The sequence below is a fragment of the Somniosus microcephalus genome, chromosome 5 (genome assembly GCF_052327205.1).
Source record: "Somniosus microcephalus isolate GS21.2 chromosome 5, FLI_Smic_1.0, whole genome shotgun sequence".
Classification (NCBI taxonomy): domain Eukaryota; kingdom Metazoa; phylum Chordata; class Chondrichthyes; order Squaliformes; family Somniosidae; genus Somniosus; species Somniosus microcephalus.
Window position 1 is genome coordinate 216,737,567 of NC_140991.1, and position 17,006 is coordinate 216,754,572.

The 17,006-nt window shown below is 52.3% G+C and overlaps 1 protein-coding gene across 4 annotated transcripts in view; it reads left to right on the forward strand.

The window, feature by feature from the left end:
• The window catches only part of osbpl3b (oxysterol binding protein-like 3b), a 307,799-nt gene that overhangs the window by 252,027 nt on the left and 38,766 nt on the right, over positions 1–17,006 (forward strand). For 3 of the 4 annotated variants that reach the window (XM_085988680.1, XM_085988679.1, XM_085988681.1), the window contains one exon: positions 13,950–14,076. The exons of the other annotated variant lie outside the window; for it this stretch is intronic. In XM_085988680.1, coding sequence (XP_085844806.1) covers positions 13,950–14,076 — 127 coding nt within the window. The remainder of the gene's footprint in view (positions 1–13,949; positions 14,077–17,006) is intronic. 4 annotated transcript variants of the gene reach the window in all.

A 17,006-nucleotide genomic window follows, 5' to 3' on the forward strand; every position in this document is an offset into this window, starting at 1 on the left:
ATTTTAAAGGGTGTGCAGGAACAGAGAGACCTGGGGGTGTATGTACACAAATCTCTGAAGGTGGCAGGACAAGTTGAAAAAGCTGTTTTTAAAATAAACATACAGGATTTTCTGACAATGCCACAGTCCTTCGCAGTCCTGCATTGAAATTTCAGCCTAGATTATGTGCTCAAGTCCATAGTGGCACTTTAGCCCATAACCTTTAGACTTCAAGCTGTATGTGCTGCAAGCTGAGCTCACACTTCTCTGGTATTTACAAAAAAAACACCAGAGAATAAGTTAGACCTTTATCTGAACCTCTGAAGTTCTGAAGAATTAAGGCTTAGGCCTAGAAATTCAGTATAGCCACGTTTGGGGCGCTACAGCATGGCGTTCGCTAACTTTTGTGCCCGGCGCAATTTAGCGCCACCTTCGCCGATATTCAGTTGCATCGCCCCAAGAGGTTGCTGCTGCGCTAAAGCAGGCGATGCACGACTATCATTAGGCGCTAAGCCGGCGATCCGGGGCGCAAACACCGAAGGCGGGCACAGCGCAGGTGTGGCGAGGTGCTCATTGAGGGCAGTCAGGCGCCGGTCAGCACTTAAAGGGGGAGGGTGGAATTGCTTGGCTGCCACGCCGTGCACACTGCAGCCCTAAGGCAAGGCCTGAACACTGCTTCTGGAACAGCTCCACGCCCAGGAGAATGGAGAAGGCCAGGGAGAGAGTGCAGCGCTTCGGCTAGGGTGACCTGAGGCTGCTGGTTGGCGCAGTGGACCGCAGGCGCCATATCCTCTTCCCTGAGGGTGGCAGGAGGCCGCTGCCCGCCGAATATCGGAAAGCATGGAGGGATGTGGCAAACAGGGTCACGTCCAACAGCGTGGTTGGCAGGACACCAACCCAGTGCCGGAAAAAATTCAACGACCTCACTCGGGTTGTCAGGGTGAGTACCCTTTTCAGTATCCTCCTCATCCCTGCATGTGCACCTCACTTTATGGCCAAACAGGTCTGAAAGCCCTAATGGCCAGCCCTCATCCAGCAGCTATGAGACTGTCATGAAAAGCACTTGCGCAATCAGGACTTTAGACACTGTTAAGGCTATTCGACCATGGGAGGCAGTGCGGGCAAGATCAGGGCTTGACACTGTACTTAGAGGCGGTCCTTTCTCTTGCAGGCCAAGCTGGCGCATAACAGAAGACAGCAGCGACAGACCGGGGGAGGCCGTCCTGACCTGAAACAGCTGAGCGACCTCGAGCAGCGAGTGGAGCGGATCATGGCAGGCCGGCTGAGTGGCCCCGTCGCCACTGGAGATGCTGACCCTGTTCTGGGCACCAATGGTAAGGTCATCACCTTTTTGACCTCTCCCTTTCCACTTGCACCTCACACCAGCATTCTTTGTCACTATTGAACCAATGCAGTGCACAGCAGCACTCATGCCTCCCTCGCTGCCGCCCTGTCCTCACTCTAAAGCAACTCTTGTGCCTCCCTGCTTTCAGATGGTGACTCGCCAGGTGAGGAGGCGGGCCCTCAAGCTGGCACTGTGTCCGAGTCAGACATAGAGGAGGAGGAAGAGGAAGCCAGCCCATCAGGGACACCCTCAGCCAAGGCAGTCCATGGCCATGATGGTGACACGTCTTCCCTGGAGGGGAGCAGGGGGGGAAGAGTCGGAGGATAGTGAAGCTCCGGGGACCAGCGGGCTGCAGCAAAGCGGGAGGGGTGGGGAAGCTCGGCGGCCTTTTCCCCGGAGGGTGAGTGTGGCCTCCCGTCCTGCTGCGGTGAGCGCAGAGGAGGTGCGACTCCTAGCGGAAATGGGCGCCCAGGCTGAGCGCAGGCACACTGAGCTCATGGCTGCAGTGGCAAGGATGCCTGACTCCATAGATTCACTGGCAAGGAGTGTGCAGGAATTCGGGGCAGCACAGGCCAAGAGTCTGCAACAATTCAGTGCAGCACAGGCCAGGAGTCTGCAGGACATCGCGGCAGCACAGGCTAGGAGTCAGCAGGACTTCGCTGCTTCACAGGCGGCTTCTAGCCAAGTGCTCAGTCGTGCCGTGCATTCACTGGCTGCTGTCATGCAGACACAGACCAGGGCCACACGGGCACTAACTGCTGCCACACTCGCTGGATCGGCCAGGCATCGCCGGGGCACTCGCTGTGCCGCAGCAGCCCAGCAGTCTGTGCCTCAGCAGATTGCTGCGCATGCTGCAGTGCTGGCCCGTGCACGTGCCAATGTATCAGCCGACCAGGAAGTGCCTGTGATCTGTCAGGTTGGCAGCATTCCTGCAGCCAACACTGTCACTCCTCCATTGCAGCTGCCACCAGCTGTTGGACAGACTGCTGCCACCCAAGCAGAGTTGGAGCAGTCAGTAGCCGGCCCCTCCAGTCCCAGAGCTGGTCCAGGCCGACCCCCAAGGGCATCTGCCGTCCCATCATCTGACCCTCAGCAGCCTTCCTCCAGCCATGCTGCAGCCACTGGGGTCCCATTGAGGAGGAGCTGCAGGGCGGGTAGGGGCCAGTCACGGAAGCGTAAACGGATCACCCTCGCAGGGGAAAAAGTAGAAGGTGTGGCCAAATGTTTTGTTTTACTTATAAAAGCCAAGACTGGTGTATTTGTTTCATATATAAAGGGCGAGACTGGTGTATTTGTTTCATATTTAAAGGCCGAGACTGGTATATTTGTTTTACTTGTAAAGGCCGAGACTGGTGTATTTGTGTTTTTTGGGGGGGGTTTCTCTCCATTAGTTTGTCATGTGGGAAGGGCACAGAGGTATCACAGTAAAAAAAATTCTTAAATCGCACTGTCCATGCTTTCTTTTGGAAGTCCTGGTTGCCCTGCTCGGCTGAGGGCTTGTGGAGCGGCTACATTCATCTTCTGCCATTGGCACAAGCCATTCCCTGAGAGGGGGCCTAGAACCGACTTGCAATAAGCCGCCGACGGGCGGCCCTTGCACTTTCTGCCTCCCTCCTGTGCTGGTCCTCCTCCTCCTCCTCTGGTGGTCCTCCAATGTCTGCTGGCAGTGGCTGAGTCCTGCAGATAGCCAGGTTGTGCAGCATGCAGCACACGACAATGAAATGGGAGACTTGCTCAGGCGAGTACTGTAGGGCTCCCCCGGAACGATCCAGACAGCGGAACCGTTGCTTCAGCACGCCAATTGTGTGCTCAATGATGTTCCTGGTTGCTTGATGGCTGTCATTGTATCCCTCTTCAGCAGGGGTGCTGGGCGCACGGAGTGGGGTCTTCAGCCAGGTGCACAAAGGATAGCCTTTGTCCCCGAGAAGCCATCCTCGTGGGTGAGGCTGGGCCTCGAACATGTCTGCCACAGAAGTCTGGCGCAGGATGAAGGCATTGTGGCTGCTGCCTGGAAAGCGGGCATTGACAGCTAGGATGAGCTGCCTGTGGTCACACACCAACTGCACATTGAGCGAATGGTAGCCCTTCCGGTTGCGGTAATCCTCGGCATTCTCTAGAAGTGCCCACAAAGCCACATGCGTGCAGTCAATGGCGCCCTGCACCATGGGGAAGCCCATTAATGCTGCAAAGCCCATTGCACGCTCTTGCTGCTTGTCAACGGCCATGGGGAAGGAGATGAACTGACGTCTCCTTCTGAAAAGGGCATTGGTCACCTGGCGGATGCAGCAATGTACTGCAAACTGGGAGATGTTGGAAATGTCCTCAGTAGCGGATTGGAAGGAGCCGGTGGCAAAGAAGTTGAGAGCCACCGTCACCTTCACTGCCACCGACAGACGTCCTGCTCCTCAGCTGTGGCTGCAGATCTCCGCGAAGCAGGTGGCAGATCTGTGACCACTGCCCTTCTGAATCGCAGCCTCCGAACACACTGCTCAGACATGTTCAGATATGAGAACTGCTGGCGGTATACCCTGGGTGGGGAAGGCCTCCTTTGCCGACGCCTGTTGCCCCTTCTCCATCTGGCCATGACTGGCACTCTCTCACGGCGTCTCTGAGCCCTTTGAATGCAATGGAGAAGCCCAACGTTTCCACCCATTGCACGCTCTTGCTGCTTGTCAACGGTCATGGGGAAGGAGACGAACTGACGTCTCCTTCTGAAAAGGGCATTGGTCACCTGGCGGATGCAGCAATGTACTGCAAACTGGGAGATGTTGGAAATGTCCCCAGTAGCGGATTGGAAGGAGCCGGTGGCAAAGAAGTTGAGAGCCACCGTCACCTTCACTGCCACCGACAGACGTCCTGCTCCTCAGCTGTGGCTGCAGATCTCCGCGAAGCAGGTGGCAGATCTGTGACCACTGCCCTTCTGAATCGCAGCCTCCGAACACACTGCTCAGACATGTTCAGATATGAGAACTACTGGCGGTATACCCTGGGTGGGTAAGGCCTCCTTTGCCGACGCCTGTTGCCCCTTCTCCGTCTGGCCATGACTGGCACTCTCTCACGGCGTCTCTGAGCCCTTTGAATGCAATGGAGAAGCCCAACGTTTCCACCCATTGCAGCCCCCATTATATGTTTCCAATCAATGCTATGACACTGAAGTTAAAGACAAGTGCAAAGCTGTGGCCTGAAGCCACAAGTACCTGTGCGAGTGTTGAGCCAAACCAGAAAGCTCTCTACCTTTGTCTCTCTCCAAAGAGCCGCCTCTCACAAAGAAGGAGTGGTGCAAAATGGCTGCCATTTATACTGCAGGAGGCGTCCCCTTTAATCCGTGCCCCGCAGCGACTGGGAACCGTTCCCCTCTACCAGTCACTGGGGGCGCCAGGCGCACAATAGGCCGGCGTCACTGAATTTCCGGTTCGGGGTGCACAAAGGGCGTTGCACCATGAAATGACGTCAGGATCTGCGCGTGCAGCGGAGCGCGCGCAAAGGTTTTGCGCCGCCGCTAAATCTTAACTGAAGTTCGCGAGAGGCGTAGATCGCGCTGCACCCGGGTGCTAGCCGCTTAGCACCCCACTTCCCCTCCTAAGGCGCTAGCGGCTGGCGCAAACAACTGAATTTCTAGGCCTTAGTATCTTATATGCCAGTGTTTTTTGCCACATGGACAAAGTACAAGTGGTGTAGGATGTTGAATTGCTGCATACCAGACATAGCTTGGAGGGGTTCTGGATATTCTAAGTTAGTGGCAAGAATAGCTCAGGCCAGTTAATGTTATCACTGTTGCGGAAATTTGCTGGATATTTATAATTGTACTTTGAATTTAGCCGATACCGGAGTATTTCAAACAGTTATAAGTGCATGTTAAATTGATATTTGTTTTTTGGTGGTGATTAATAAAGATGATTATTTATAGTAGCAGGTGGCCAGGTTGCTTTGATTGTTGCCTTCTACCATAAGGGCTTCTTTCCTCAGCTGCTAAGGGAACTGTACATACTAAAGTCTATAGGCTTACTTGTACCTGACAGTCTGTGCTTGCCTAGAACTGACGTAAATGGTAGAGTTCCTCACATTGCAAACTCCTGCATCTTAACAGTAAATTTAAATTCTGCTGAAAATCTGAGTATTTTTGTTATACTGATAGATTTGGTCTGAAGCAAATTTTGTCTTTTACTGGTATCAATCAAAATACACAACTTACATTTATATAGTGCCTTTAACATAATAAAACATCCCAAGGCACTTCACAGGAGCAAAATAAAAAATTTGATACCAAGCTGATGGGCCTTCAATAACCACAAAACTAGAAGTTATAGACTTAAACAAGTTGGCTTTTAATCACTAAGATCAGAGCTAACATCTCAACACGCCGACTGGTTCACAGGAATGAGTCATACAGATCCTGGGATCTTTATGTAAGAGAAGTCAGGGGCAGAGCCAAGACCTGGAACCTCCCAGGTTAGTCGGGAAAGAGGAAGTGAAACTATACACAGTGGGGGAGGGTAATATACATGAGTGCAAAACGAACACAGGATCAAGACAAACAGATTTCATTACATTCACCCCTTCTATAGATTTAGTCCATCGGGGTGATGTTTCTTAAAAGTTGGTATAAGTGAGTCTGTCAGGAGGTTTTGCAGTTCTCGGTGATCGGCGCAAAGCCGGTTGGGGTGCCTCTAGGGGAGTGGATTCTGGTTCCTCCGCTGTCCGGGCCTCCGCAGTGTCTTCCAGGTTATCTGCAGTGTCCTCCAGGTTAAAGTTGGGTATTGATACCTCTGGGCATCCTGTCTCTTTGTAGTGTAGGTCTTCATCGGGTAGTCTCCCATCGTTCTCTCCGCTCCCCGAGGGAGCGAGGTCTTTTATGGAAACAGTGTCCTCTCGCCCGTCAGAGTATTCGATATAGGCGTACTGAGGGCTTGCATGGAGGAGCTGTACCTTTTCCACAAGGGGGTCCGTTTTATGGCCTCTCACGTGCTTCTGCAATAGTACGGTGGCATAGTGGTTAGCACTGTTGCCTCACAGCGCCAGGGACCCGGGTTCAAATCCGGCCTCGGGTGACTGTCTGTGTGGAGTTTGCACATTCTCCCCGTGTTTGCGTGGGTTTTCTCCGGGTGCTCCGGTTTCCTCCCACAGTCCAAAGATGTGCGGGTTAGGTTGATTGGCCATGATAAAAAAAATTGGCCGTTAGTGTTAGGGGGGATTAAATACGTGGGGTTACGGGGATAGGGCTTGGGTGGGATGGCTGTCGGTGTAGGGACCGGGTGCTAGGGTTTGGATGATCAGCCATGATCTCGTTGAATGGCGGAGCAGGCTCGAAGGGCCAAATGGCCTACTCCTGCTCCTATCTTCTATGTTTCTATGTTACTGTCCCCGGAGACGTCAGCCACGCGGGTAGAGATATGCCCGAGGTGGATTTCCGGGGGAAAACGAACATCTTTTCATGAGGGGTAGCGTTAGTGGCTGTACATAACTGAGACCTTATGGAGTGGAGCACGTCTGGGAGGACTTCCTGCCAGCGGGAGGTCGGAAGGCCTTTTGACTTTAAGGCTAATGTGACAGCCTTCCAAACAGTAGCATTCTCCCTTTCCACTTGCCCATTACCCCGGGGGTTGTAGCTAGTGGTTCTGCTAGTGGCTATCCCCTTCGAGAGCAAGAACTGGCGCAGCTCGTCACTCATGAATGACGTCCCCCTATCACTGTGTATGTGGTTCGGCATGCCAAACATGCAGAATAGATTACAGAGACACTTGATGACCGTGGCACTGGTCATGTCTGGGCAGGGAATGGCGAAGGGGAAGCGGGAATATTCATCAATGATATTGAGGAAGTATATGTTACGGTCGGCAGAGGGAAGGGGTCCCTTGAAGTCCAGACTTAGGCGCTCGAATGGCCGTGTGGCTTTGATAAGGTGTGCACGGTCAGGCCTGTAGAAACTAGGCTTGCATTCCGCACAGATGCGGCAGGCTCTGGTCATTGCCCTGACCTCCTCGATGGAGTGGGGCAGATTGCGGGACTTTATAAAATGGTATAGTCGGGTGACCCCTGGGTGATGAGGTCATTGTGGAGACCCTGTAATTTGTCCGTGTGAATGCTGGCACACATTCCCTGCGATAGGGCATCTGGGGGTTCATTAAGGGCTCCCGGCCTGTACATAATATCATAGTCGAACGTGGATAGTTCGATCCTCCACCTGAGTATTTTGTCATTCTTGATTTTCCCCCTTTGTTATTAAACATGAAAGCCACCGACCGCTGGTCGGTGAGCAGGGTGAAACGTTTGCCGGCTAGGTAGTGTCTCCAGTGCCGCACTGCCTCCACTATAGCCTGCGCCTCCTTCTCGACAGAAGAGTGCCTGATTTCAGGTCCCTGAAGGGTTCGGGAGAAGAAGGCCACAGGTCTCCCAGCCTGATTGAGGGTCGCAGCTAAGGCAAAGTCTGACACATTGCTTTCGACTTGAAAGGGAATGCATTCGTCCACTGCACACACTGCAGCCCTTTCAATGTCCTGTTTGATACTGGTGAAAGCCTCCCGATCTTCAGCTGATAGTGGGAAGGACGTCGATTTAATGAGGGGTCGTGCCTTATCAGAGTAATTGGGCACCCATTGGGCATAATACGAAAAAAATCCCAGGCACCTTTTTAAAGCTTTGGGATTGTGTGGCAGGGGCAGTTCCTTTAGGGGGCGTAATCGGTCAGGGTCCGGTCCAATTACCCCATCTTCCACCACACAGCCGAGGATACAGAGACGGGTTGTGTTGAAGACACATTTGTCTTCGTTGTAGGTTACATTCAGCTTTAGGGCAGTTTTTAAAAATCTCGCAAGATTTAGATCATGGTCTTGCTGGTTGTGCCCGCAGATAGTGACATTGTCCAGATAGGGGTAGGTAGCTTGTAGTTTATTCTCGTCAACCATGCGGTCCATCTCACGTTGGAAGACCGAGACTCCATTTGTTACCCCGAAGGGCACTCTGAGAAAATGGTAGAGGCGCCCGTTCGCCTCGAAGGCGGTGTATGGGCGGTCCTCCGTTCTAATGGGGAGCTGGTGATACGCAGATTTGAGGTCGATAGTCGAGAAGACTCGGTATTGCGCAATCTGGTTGACCATTTCTGATATGTGGGGTAAAGGGTAGGCGTCCAGCTGGGTATAAACATTAACAGTCTGGCTGTAGTCAATTACCATCCATTTCTTTTCGCTATTTTTAACTATGACCACTTGGGCACGCCACGGGCTGGTACTGCATTCAATAATGCCTTCCCGCAGGAGTCTGTCCACTTCCGCCTTGATAAAGTGTCTGTCTTCCAGACTGTACCGTCTACTTTTGGTCGCTATGGGCCTACAGTTCGGAGCGAGATTAGCGAATAAAGAGGGCAGGCTGATTTTTAAGGTTGATAGGCCACAGACTGTGAGTGGCGGCTGGGACCCGCCATATGCTAGCGTGACACTTTCGTGGTGGCACTGGAAGTCCAGGCCCAAGATTACATTAACACAGAGTTCTGGCATCATGAGGAGTTTAAAATCCTTGCCCGTGCCTTTTACAGTCAGTGTTACCACACAGTAGCCCAAAATGTCCGAAGTGTGGGGCTTAGCAGCCATAGCAATTCTGCTCCATGTAGGGGTTACCGTTAATGAGTGCCGCCGTACCAGGCTAGGGTGGATAAAACTCTCGGTACTCCCACAGTCAATTAAACATTTCGTTAAATTCCCGTTTACCTGTATGTCCATCATGGATTTTGTCAACGGGTGTGGCCTGGATTGATCCACCGTGATCGAAGCCACTGTTGGGCCCTGGGCGGCCGTTGAGTTGGGAAAAGATGGCGGACCCCAAGATGGCGGCCCGCACGGCATGCACGAGGCGGTGACGGAGTTGGAAATCGGATTCCCCCTGCAGACTTTGCTAAAATGCCCCTTTTTCTTACATTTGAAGCATGTAGCGTCCTTCGCTGGGCATCGTTGTCTGGGGTGCTTGGCCTGGCCGCAGAAGTAGCATTTCGGGCCTCGAGACATTGCCGCTGTAGTAGGACTCCTGGGTGAACTTCTGTGTGGGGACTCCGGCGGCGTAGAGCTGGTCTGAGACCTGGATGGGGAAGATGGCTGATTCCAAGATGGCGGCCCCCTCGGCGCGCACGAGGCGGTGAGGGCCGCATGGCCGGAAGAATAAGAGTCAGAGTTTCTCTGGGCCACGTCCAGCGATCGCGCAGTGGCCACTGCCTTTTTTAAGTCCAGGACCACCTCCTCCAGCAGTCTCTGCCGGATATAATTCGATTTGAGGCCCGTGATGAAGGAATCGCGGACCAATTCGTCAGAGTACGCATTGGCCGTCACGGCCTTGCAGTTACAGTCCCGGACTAGGTCCTTTAGGCCCTGTAAGAAATCGTCCATTGATTCCTCTGGTCGCTGCCTGCGTGTAGCCAGCAGATGTCTGGCGTACACTTCGTTTACCGGCCTCTGGTATTGGGCCTTCAGGATAGTGATGGCCTCCGTGTAAGAGGTGGCGTCCCGGATGAACGAATAAATCCGATGACTTATGCGAGTAGTCAGTAGACTCAGTTTATCTACCTCACTAGCGGATGAGGTCCCCGCGAAGAGTTCGAAGCATTTGAGCCAGTGTCCAAATTGATTTGATGCTTCAGCAGAATGTGGATCCAAGTCCAGATGCTCTGGTTTTAGGAGTCGATCCATCCTGGTATTCTTTAGTGATTAAAATTGATGTGCCTTCAATAACCACAAAACTAGCTTTTAATCACTAAGATCAGAGCTAACATCTCAACACGCCGACTGGTTCACAGGAATGAGTCATACAGATCCTGGGATCTTTATGTAAGAGAAGTCAGGGGCGGAGCCAAGACCTGGAACCTCCCAGGTTAGTCGGGAAAGAGGAAGTGAAACTATACACGGGGGAGGGTAATATACATGAGTGCAAAATGAATACAGGATCAAGACAAACAGATTTCATTACACAAGCCATATGAGGTGATGTTAGGGCAGATGACCAAAAGCTTGTTCAAAGAGAGAGGTTTTAAGGAGCGTCTTAAAGGAAGAAAGAGAAATCGAGAGGCAGAGAGATTTAGGGAGGGAATTCCAGAGCTTAGAACCTAAAAAAGAAAGACTTGCATTTGGCAGCACGGTGGTTAGCACTGTTGCCTCACAGCGCCAGGGACCCGGGTTCGAATCCGGCCTCAGGTGACTGTCTGTGTGGAGTTTGCACATTCTTCCCGTGTTTGCGTGGGTTTTCTCCGGGTGCTCCGGTTTCCTCCCACAGTCCAAAGATGTGCGGGTTAGGTTGATTGGCTATGATAAAAATTGACCCTTAGTGTTAGGGGGATTAAATACGTGGGGTTACGGGGATAGGGTGGGATATGTGTTGGTGTAGGGGTTATGGGGATCGGGTGGGATATGTGTCGGTGCAGGCTCGATGGGCCGAAATGGCCTCTATCTGCACTGTGGGGTTTCTGTGATTCTGTGATATATAGCGCCTTTCATGACCACCGGACACCTGAAAGCGCTTTACAGCCAATGAAGTACTCTTGAAGTGGAGCCACTGTTGTAATGTGGGAAACGCGGCAGCCAATTTGCGCACAGCAAGCTCCGACAAACAGCAATGTGATAATGACCAGATAATCTGATTTTGTTATGTTGGTTGAGTGATAAATATTGGCCAGGTCACTGGGGATAACTCCCCTGCTCTTCTTCCAAATAGTGCCATGGGATCTTTTACATCCACCTGAGAGAGCAGACGAAAGACGAAAAACCTAGGTAGCTGAAGGCACAATGGTGGAGCAATTAAAATTGGGGTGTTCAAATGGCCAGAATTGGTGGAGAGCAATGACCTCTGGAGACTATAGGGCCGGAGGAGATTAGATATAGGGAGGGGCGAGCCATGGAGGGATTTGAAAACAAGGATGAGAATTTCAAAATCAAGGCATTGCTCAACTGGGTCTGCGAGCACAGGGGAGATGGATGAGCGGGACTTGGTGCGAATTAGGACAGGGCCAGCCGAGTTTTGGGTGACCTCAAGCTTATGGAGGGTAGATCTAGGGAGGCTGGCCTGGAGTGCATTGGAATAGTCAAGCCCAGAGGTAACAAAGGCATGAATGAGGTTTTTGGCAATTGATAAACTGAGGCAAGGGCGGAGACAGGTGATGTTATGGACGGTCTTAGTGATGGAACAGATATGAGGTAGGAAGCTCAGCTAGTGATCAACTATAACACCAAGGTTGTGAACAGACATTTTAAACTGTAGTGCTTTGAGAGTGCATTAAACAGGAATATTTCTGATTTCAAACTCGCATCTTTGTTATGTCCTGAGGTTGATCAATAGTGAAGTGTATTTTCAGTTATTTCTGTACAAATCCCTAAATTACTTGGTCAACTTTGTTTATTGTAGGAAACCCTAGTTCAGCCAGAGCCTGCAGTGAAGTTCTACAAACCATATGCTTGTGCAAGAGGTGATTGTGAAAGTCAAGTATTTGAAACCGCCTCTGACTTTAGCGATTATTGAAGAGGCAAAGCCCCCCAGCAAGGTCTTCAGGCGGATTCCACTGAATCTGAGAAACTAGGAGGAAATTAGGGCATTTGGATTTTCATGAAAGATTAAGGCCTAGAAATTCGGTGGGCTGCGCCACCAGTTAGCGCCTAAAGAGGGCACTCAGTGGCTTTAGCGCCACTGGCCGCGCCTCCCGCGATATTTAGCTGGGGCACTAATGGTGGCGTTAGCCTGTTGTGCTGCGCCGCCACCGATGACATCATCGGTGTGCGCAGCGCCCCGCTACCACCCCGATCACGATATTTGGCAGCGACCGCCTCTGTAGCGCCGTTCGCAAATGGCACCCGGTTCACGGGGCCTACCTGTGGCGGCAGTGGCGCAAATTAAAGTGGAGGTGCGGGGCGGCCATTTTTTTCGGCGGCCACCTGCCAGCACTTCCGTCCCCGGCCTCCTGATCGCCCCCCGCGGCATTGCCGGCTGTTCTCCGAGAGCCCGGCACTTCTCCTCGGTGCCGGGCTCTTTTGCCGGCACTCGCGATCTCCGATCGCGCTGGTGCAGGCCCCTCCCCCTTAAGAATGGAAGGAAGACCTGCAGTACCGCAGCGCGCCGTGCCACAGCGTGTGGCGCTGCGGCACGTTGCGCTGCGATATTCAGTTTCAGCGCCCTAAGAGGGACACGGAGCGCCTCGAGCCTCGCCCCGTGTCCCTCTTGGGGCGCTCAAGCTGAATTTCCGGCGGTCGCTACTGCTCCAAACGCTGCGCTAAATCTGGTGCCCAGGTGAGCTTGGCGCCCCGTTTGTGGCTCCACCCAATTTCTCCCCCTAAGTGTTTGTGTTTCTGTGCTAAATTTGGCAAGTTGGCATCTCTGTTGCACTTGTAGCACAGGGCTCTAGGGCATTGTGATTTCACAGCTGCTGAATCTGAAACAAAATGCCACATTTTTTTACAGAAATATTGTTCTGAATGTCGTAACCCATAAGAACATTGATATGCATGATGTCCCATTATAGGACTGTTTGAGTTGTGAAAAGACAGTGCAATGTTTTGGATCCTTATCCTTAATTTTTATTTTTGTCCTCAACTATTCTTCCTCACTGCAACCTTAAGATTATTTAGGGCCACGTTACATTTGAATTATTAGCTGAATGAACTGTGAGTTTATCTGAACTTTTGAAACTCTTTTTTGTTGGCAGATGACTGTTGCAGATTCAGAGCTGTAGCAGCTGTGGAATAGCAAAACTCTAGGGCCCAGATACAATGTATTGCAGTAGATATTCATTGCAGGTTGTGCCTCTTCATATTTTTTTAGTGGTCTGCTCAGTTAGCTAAATAAAGGGATAAAGTAGCTTATTGAATGATAAGTGAGCAGAACACTTAAGTTAATGCCATGTAAGGTGTTTTTATATTACAGGAGTGCAGCCGAGAGGAGATGTGCAGACTTCTTTCTACCCCCTGCACTCTAATATCTGTGCTCCCATATTTGGGAAGCAACAATCTTATTGACACTTGAAAGCGCTTGTCTTACCGTGCCATTGGTTTAATGGAGCCGGTTTCAGGAAACTAAACTTGGGAGTCAGCTCCCTGCATTTCTACTGAAGAGTTCATTGGAATGGTTGTCAACTAGGAAGTTGCTCTTCCCAGACTGGAGCATTAAGATGAGGCAATCTAAAAGCACTTGTGGTGTATTCAAGCAGATGTCAACATTCAAAGCTTGGACAAATCACCCTTTAGTTTTTGCCAACACTGCTAAATTTGATGAGTTAATGCCTACAAATTTTTAGTTAGAGTCAAAAATGGTCCCAGACGTATTTAAAAGATTTTACGCCTAGTGTACTAGATTTTTATAAATTAGAAGTGCATTGTTAATTAGATCTGTATTGAGTAAACAATTTGGCTAGAGAATTGGATTGGGTGTGGGGGGGGAAATTAACTTCCTTTTTGGGAAATACCGTGACCAAAATTAGAGAAGACTGGGGTTTGCTGCTTGAAATGTAATTGTACAGCCTTCTCTACCTCCTTTTAGTGGATTCTTCTGAGCATCATTCTTTTAATTTTCTGTAAACCCCTTGAGAATCGTCAGATGTGAGCTTTGATTTTGTTTTGAGGCCTGTGTGTTGCATTGCCACTAAGGTTTATATATTTATTCTTTGTAGATGCCATGCCGAAAGATTTTGAGCAGTACTACGGTCTCACCAAGTTTTCACTAGGATTAAATGAACTGGAAGCTGGTGAAAAGTCATACCTGCCACACACTGATACAAGATTTAGACCTGATCAAAGGTACATGTTTACTGAATACAACTCTGCTTTGTTTACTTTCCCAACCCCCAACTTCACAGGTTACCCTGTGAAAGATGATTATGGATGAGGAAGGCCATTCAGCCCATCTTAGTTTATCAATCCAGAGTGTTTCTAATGCCCACCCCTATTGTAGCATCTAATTGTTTCTTAAACAATTCCAGGGCTTTTACTTCCAATACTCTATCTGTAAATTTATTCCACATGTCTCCAAAACTCTGCCAGTGCTGTTTTGTAATCAGTTTCTCGCACATCTCATCTAAAATTGCTCTTCTGTCTGTCTGTCTGTCCATCCTCTATACACTCAAAAGTTATAGAGCGTACCTACACGCGTGTTACATCAAAAGAAAGCTTACGATTCCGGAATGGTCATAAGCGTATTTACTTTTCGGTGAGACAAAAATTGTGCCGACGGTATCCAAAAAATGTTCAAAATTCCGCTCATTATCCCCTCATTAGCATTGAGTGACGTGAAGGTTGACCAATCGTACAGTCGAGCGACCTGACGGTCGACCAATCGCTGCGTCACGGGGGTGGGTTCATTGCGTGTGTGGGCGGGCCATCCTACAGTTGAGTGACGTGACGATTGACCAATCCTACACTTAAGTGACCTGATGGTTGACCAATCGGTGCATGTGTGGGTGGGCCTAATCATTCTCAACTGAGGTGAGTGTCCGCTATCTTGATTCCTAACGACTTTTCCCCCCACTTTCTGTGTGTTTATTTTTCCCACTTTCTGTGTGTACCCCGTTAGGTTCTTTTGTGCAGTTGTCTTCTTAGCTATGGGGTGCTTAAAAACCTGAACTTTGATATTTAGGAATCTCTCTTTATTGCAGTGGATGCGCGGAGCCGCGGCCTAGCAGCACGGGAAGCCTGGGCCTAGAGTTCAGCGGATTCCCAGCGCGCCCGGAACCTGTCGAGCCTGCTGAAGGCCCTCGGCGTCTCACTCTTTCCCCCCCCCCGCCCCCCCGCCAGTCTCTCTCTCTCTTCCCCCCACCGCCCCCCCCAATTCTCTCTCTCGCTCTCTTCCCCGCGCAGCCCGAAAGCCCGGGGGAAGAGGGAAGCGAGCAGCTGAGCGGGCGGCGTGTCTCTCTCCCGGAACCTGTCGAACCTGCTGAAGGCCCTCGGCGTCGCAGTCTTACCCCCCCCGCCCAGTCTCTCTCTCTCTCCCCCGCGCAGCCCGAAAGTCTGGGGGAAGAGAGCAGGTGAGCGGCGTCGTCTCTTTCTCCCCCCACCGCCCCCCCCCGCCACCGCACCGCAGCGAAAGGCGTTCGTCTGCCGCCCGGCCAACCGGTTCCAAAGGCCCGGAAGAGAGCAGGTGAGTGGCGGCGTCGCTCTCTTTTCCCCCCCCCCCCACCCCCCTTCCTCTCCCACCTCCACCCCCCTTCCTCTCCCACCTCCTTCCTCTCCCCCCTCCTCCCCCCCTTCGTCCCTCCTCCCCCCCTTCGTCCCCCCTCCTCCCCCCCCTTCGTCCCACCCCACTCCCTCCCTCCGCCCCTCCACCTCCCTCCGCTCCTCCCCCTCCCCCCTCCCTCTCTCTCCCCGTCTCTTTATCTCTCTCTCTGTCTCCCAGTCTCTCTCTCTCTCCCCCAGTTTCTCTCTCTCTCTCTCTCCCTCCTCAGTCTCTCTCTATCTCCCAGTTTCTCTCTCTCTCTCTCCCCCAGTCTCTCTCTCTCCTCCAGACTCTGCCTCCTCCAGTCTCTCTCTGCAGTCTCTCCGTCTCTCTCTCTCTGTCCTCCAGTCTCTCCCTCCACCAGTCTCTCTCTCTCTCTCTCTCCCCCCCAATCTCTCTCTCGCTCCCTGTCTCTCTCTCTCACTCTGTCTCCCAGTCTCTCTCTCTCTCTCCCCAGTCTCTCTCTCTCCCCAGTCTCTCTCTCTCTCTCCCCAGTCTCTCTCTCTCTCTCCCCAGTCTCAGTCTCTCTCTCTCTCCCCAGTCTCTCTCTCCCCAGTCTCTCTCTCTCTCTCTCCCCAGTCTCTCTCTCTCTCTCCCCAGTCTCTCTCTCTCTCTCCCCAGTCTCTCTCTCTCTCTCCCCAGTCTCTCTCTCTCTCTCCCCAGTCTCTCTCTCTCTCTCTCCCCAGTCTCTCTCTCTCCCCCCCAGTCTCTCTCTCTCCCCCCCAGTCTCTCTCTCTCCCCCCCAGTCTCTCTCTCTCTCTCCCCAGTCTCTCTCTCTCTCTCTCCCCCCAGTCTCTCTCTCCCCCCCAGTCTCTCTCTCTCTCTCCCCAGTCTCTCTCTCTCTCTCCCCAGTCTCTCTCTCTCTCTCTCCCCAGTCTCTCTCTCTCCCCCCCAGTCTCTCTCTCTCCCCCCCAGTCTCTCTCTCTCTCTCCCCAGTCTCTCTCTCTCTCTCTCCCCAGTCTCTCTCTCCCCCCCAGTCTCTCTCTCTCCCCCCCAGTCTCTCTCTCTCCCCCCCCAGTCTCTCTCTCTCCCCCCCAGTCTCTCTCTCTCCCCCCCAGTCTCTCTCTCTCTCCCCCAGTCTCTCTCTCTCTCCCCCCCAGCCTCTCTCTCTCTCCCCCCCCAGTCTCTCTCTCTCCCCCCCCAGTCTCTCTCTCTCCCCCCCCAGTCTCTCTCTCTCTCCCCCCCAGTCTCTCTCTCTCTCCCCCCCCCAGTCTCTCTCTCTCTCCCCCCCAGTCTCTCTCTCTCTCTCTCCCCCCCCAGTCTCTCTCTCTCTCTCTCCCCCCCAGTCTCTCTCTCTCCCCCCCAGTCTCTCTCTCTCTCCCCCCCAGTCTCTCTCTCTCCCCCCAGTCTCTCTCTCTCTCCCCCCCAGTCTCTCTCTCTCTCCCCCCCAGTCTCTCTCTCTCCCCCCCAGTCTCTCTCTCTCTCTCTCCCCCCCAGTCTCTCTCTCTCCCCCCCAGTCTCTCTCTCTCTCCCCCCCAGTCTCTCTCTCCCCCCCCAGTCTCTCTCTCTCTCCCCCCCC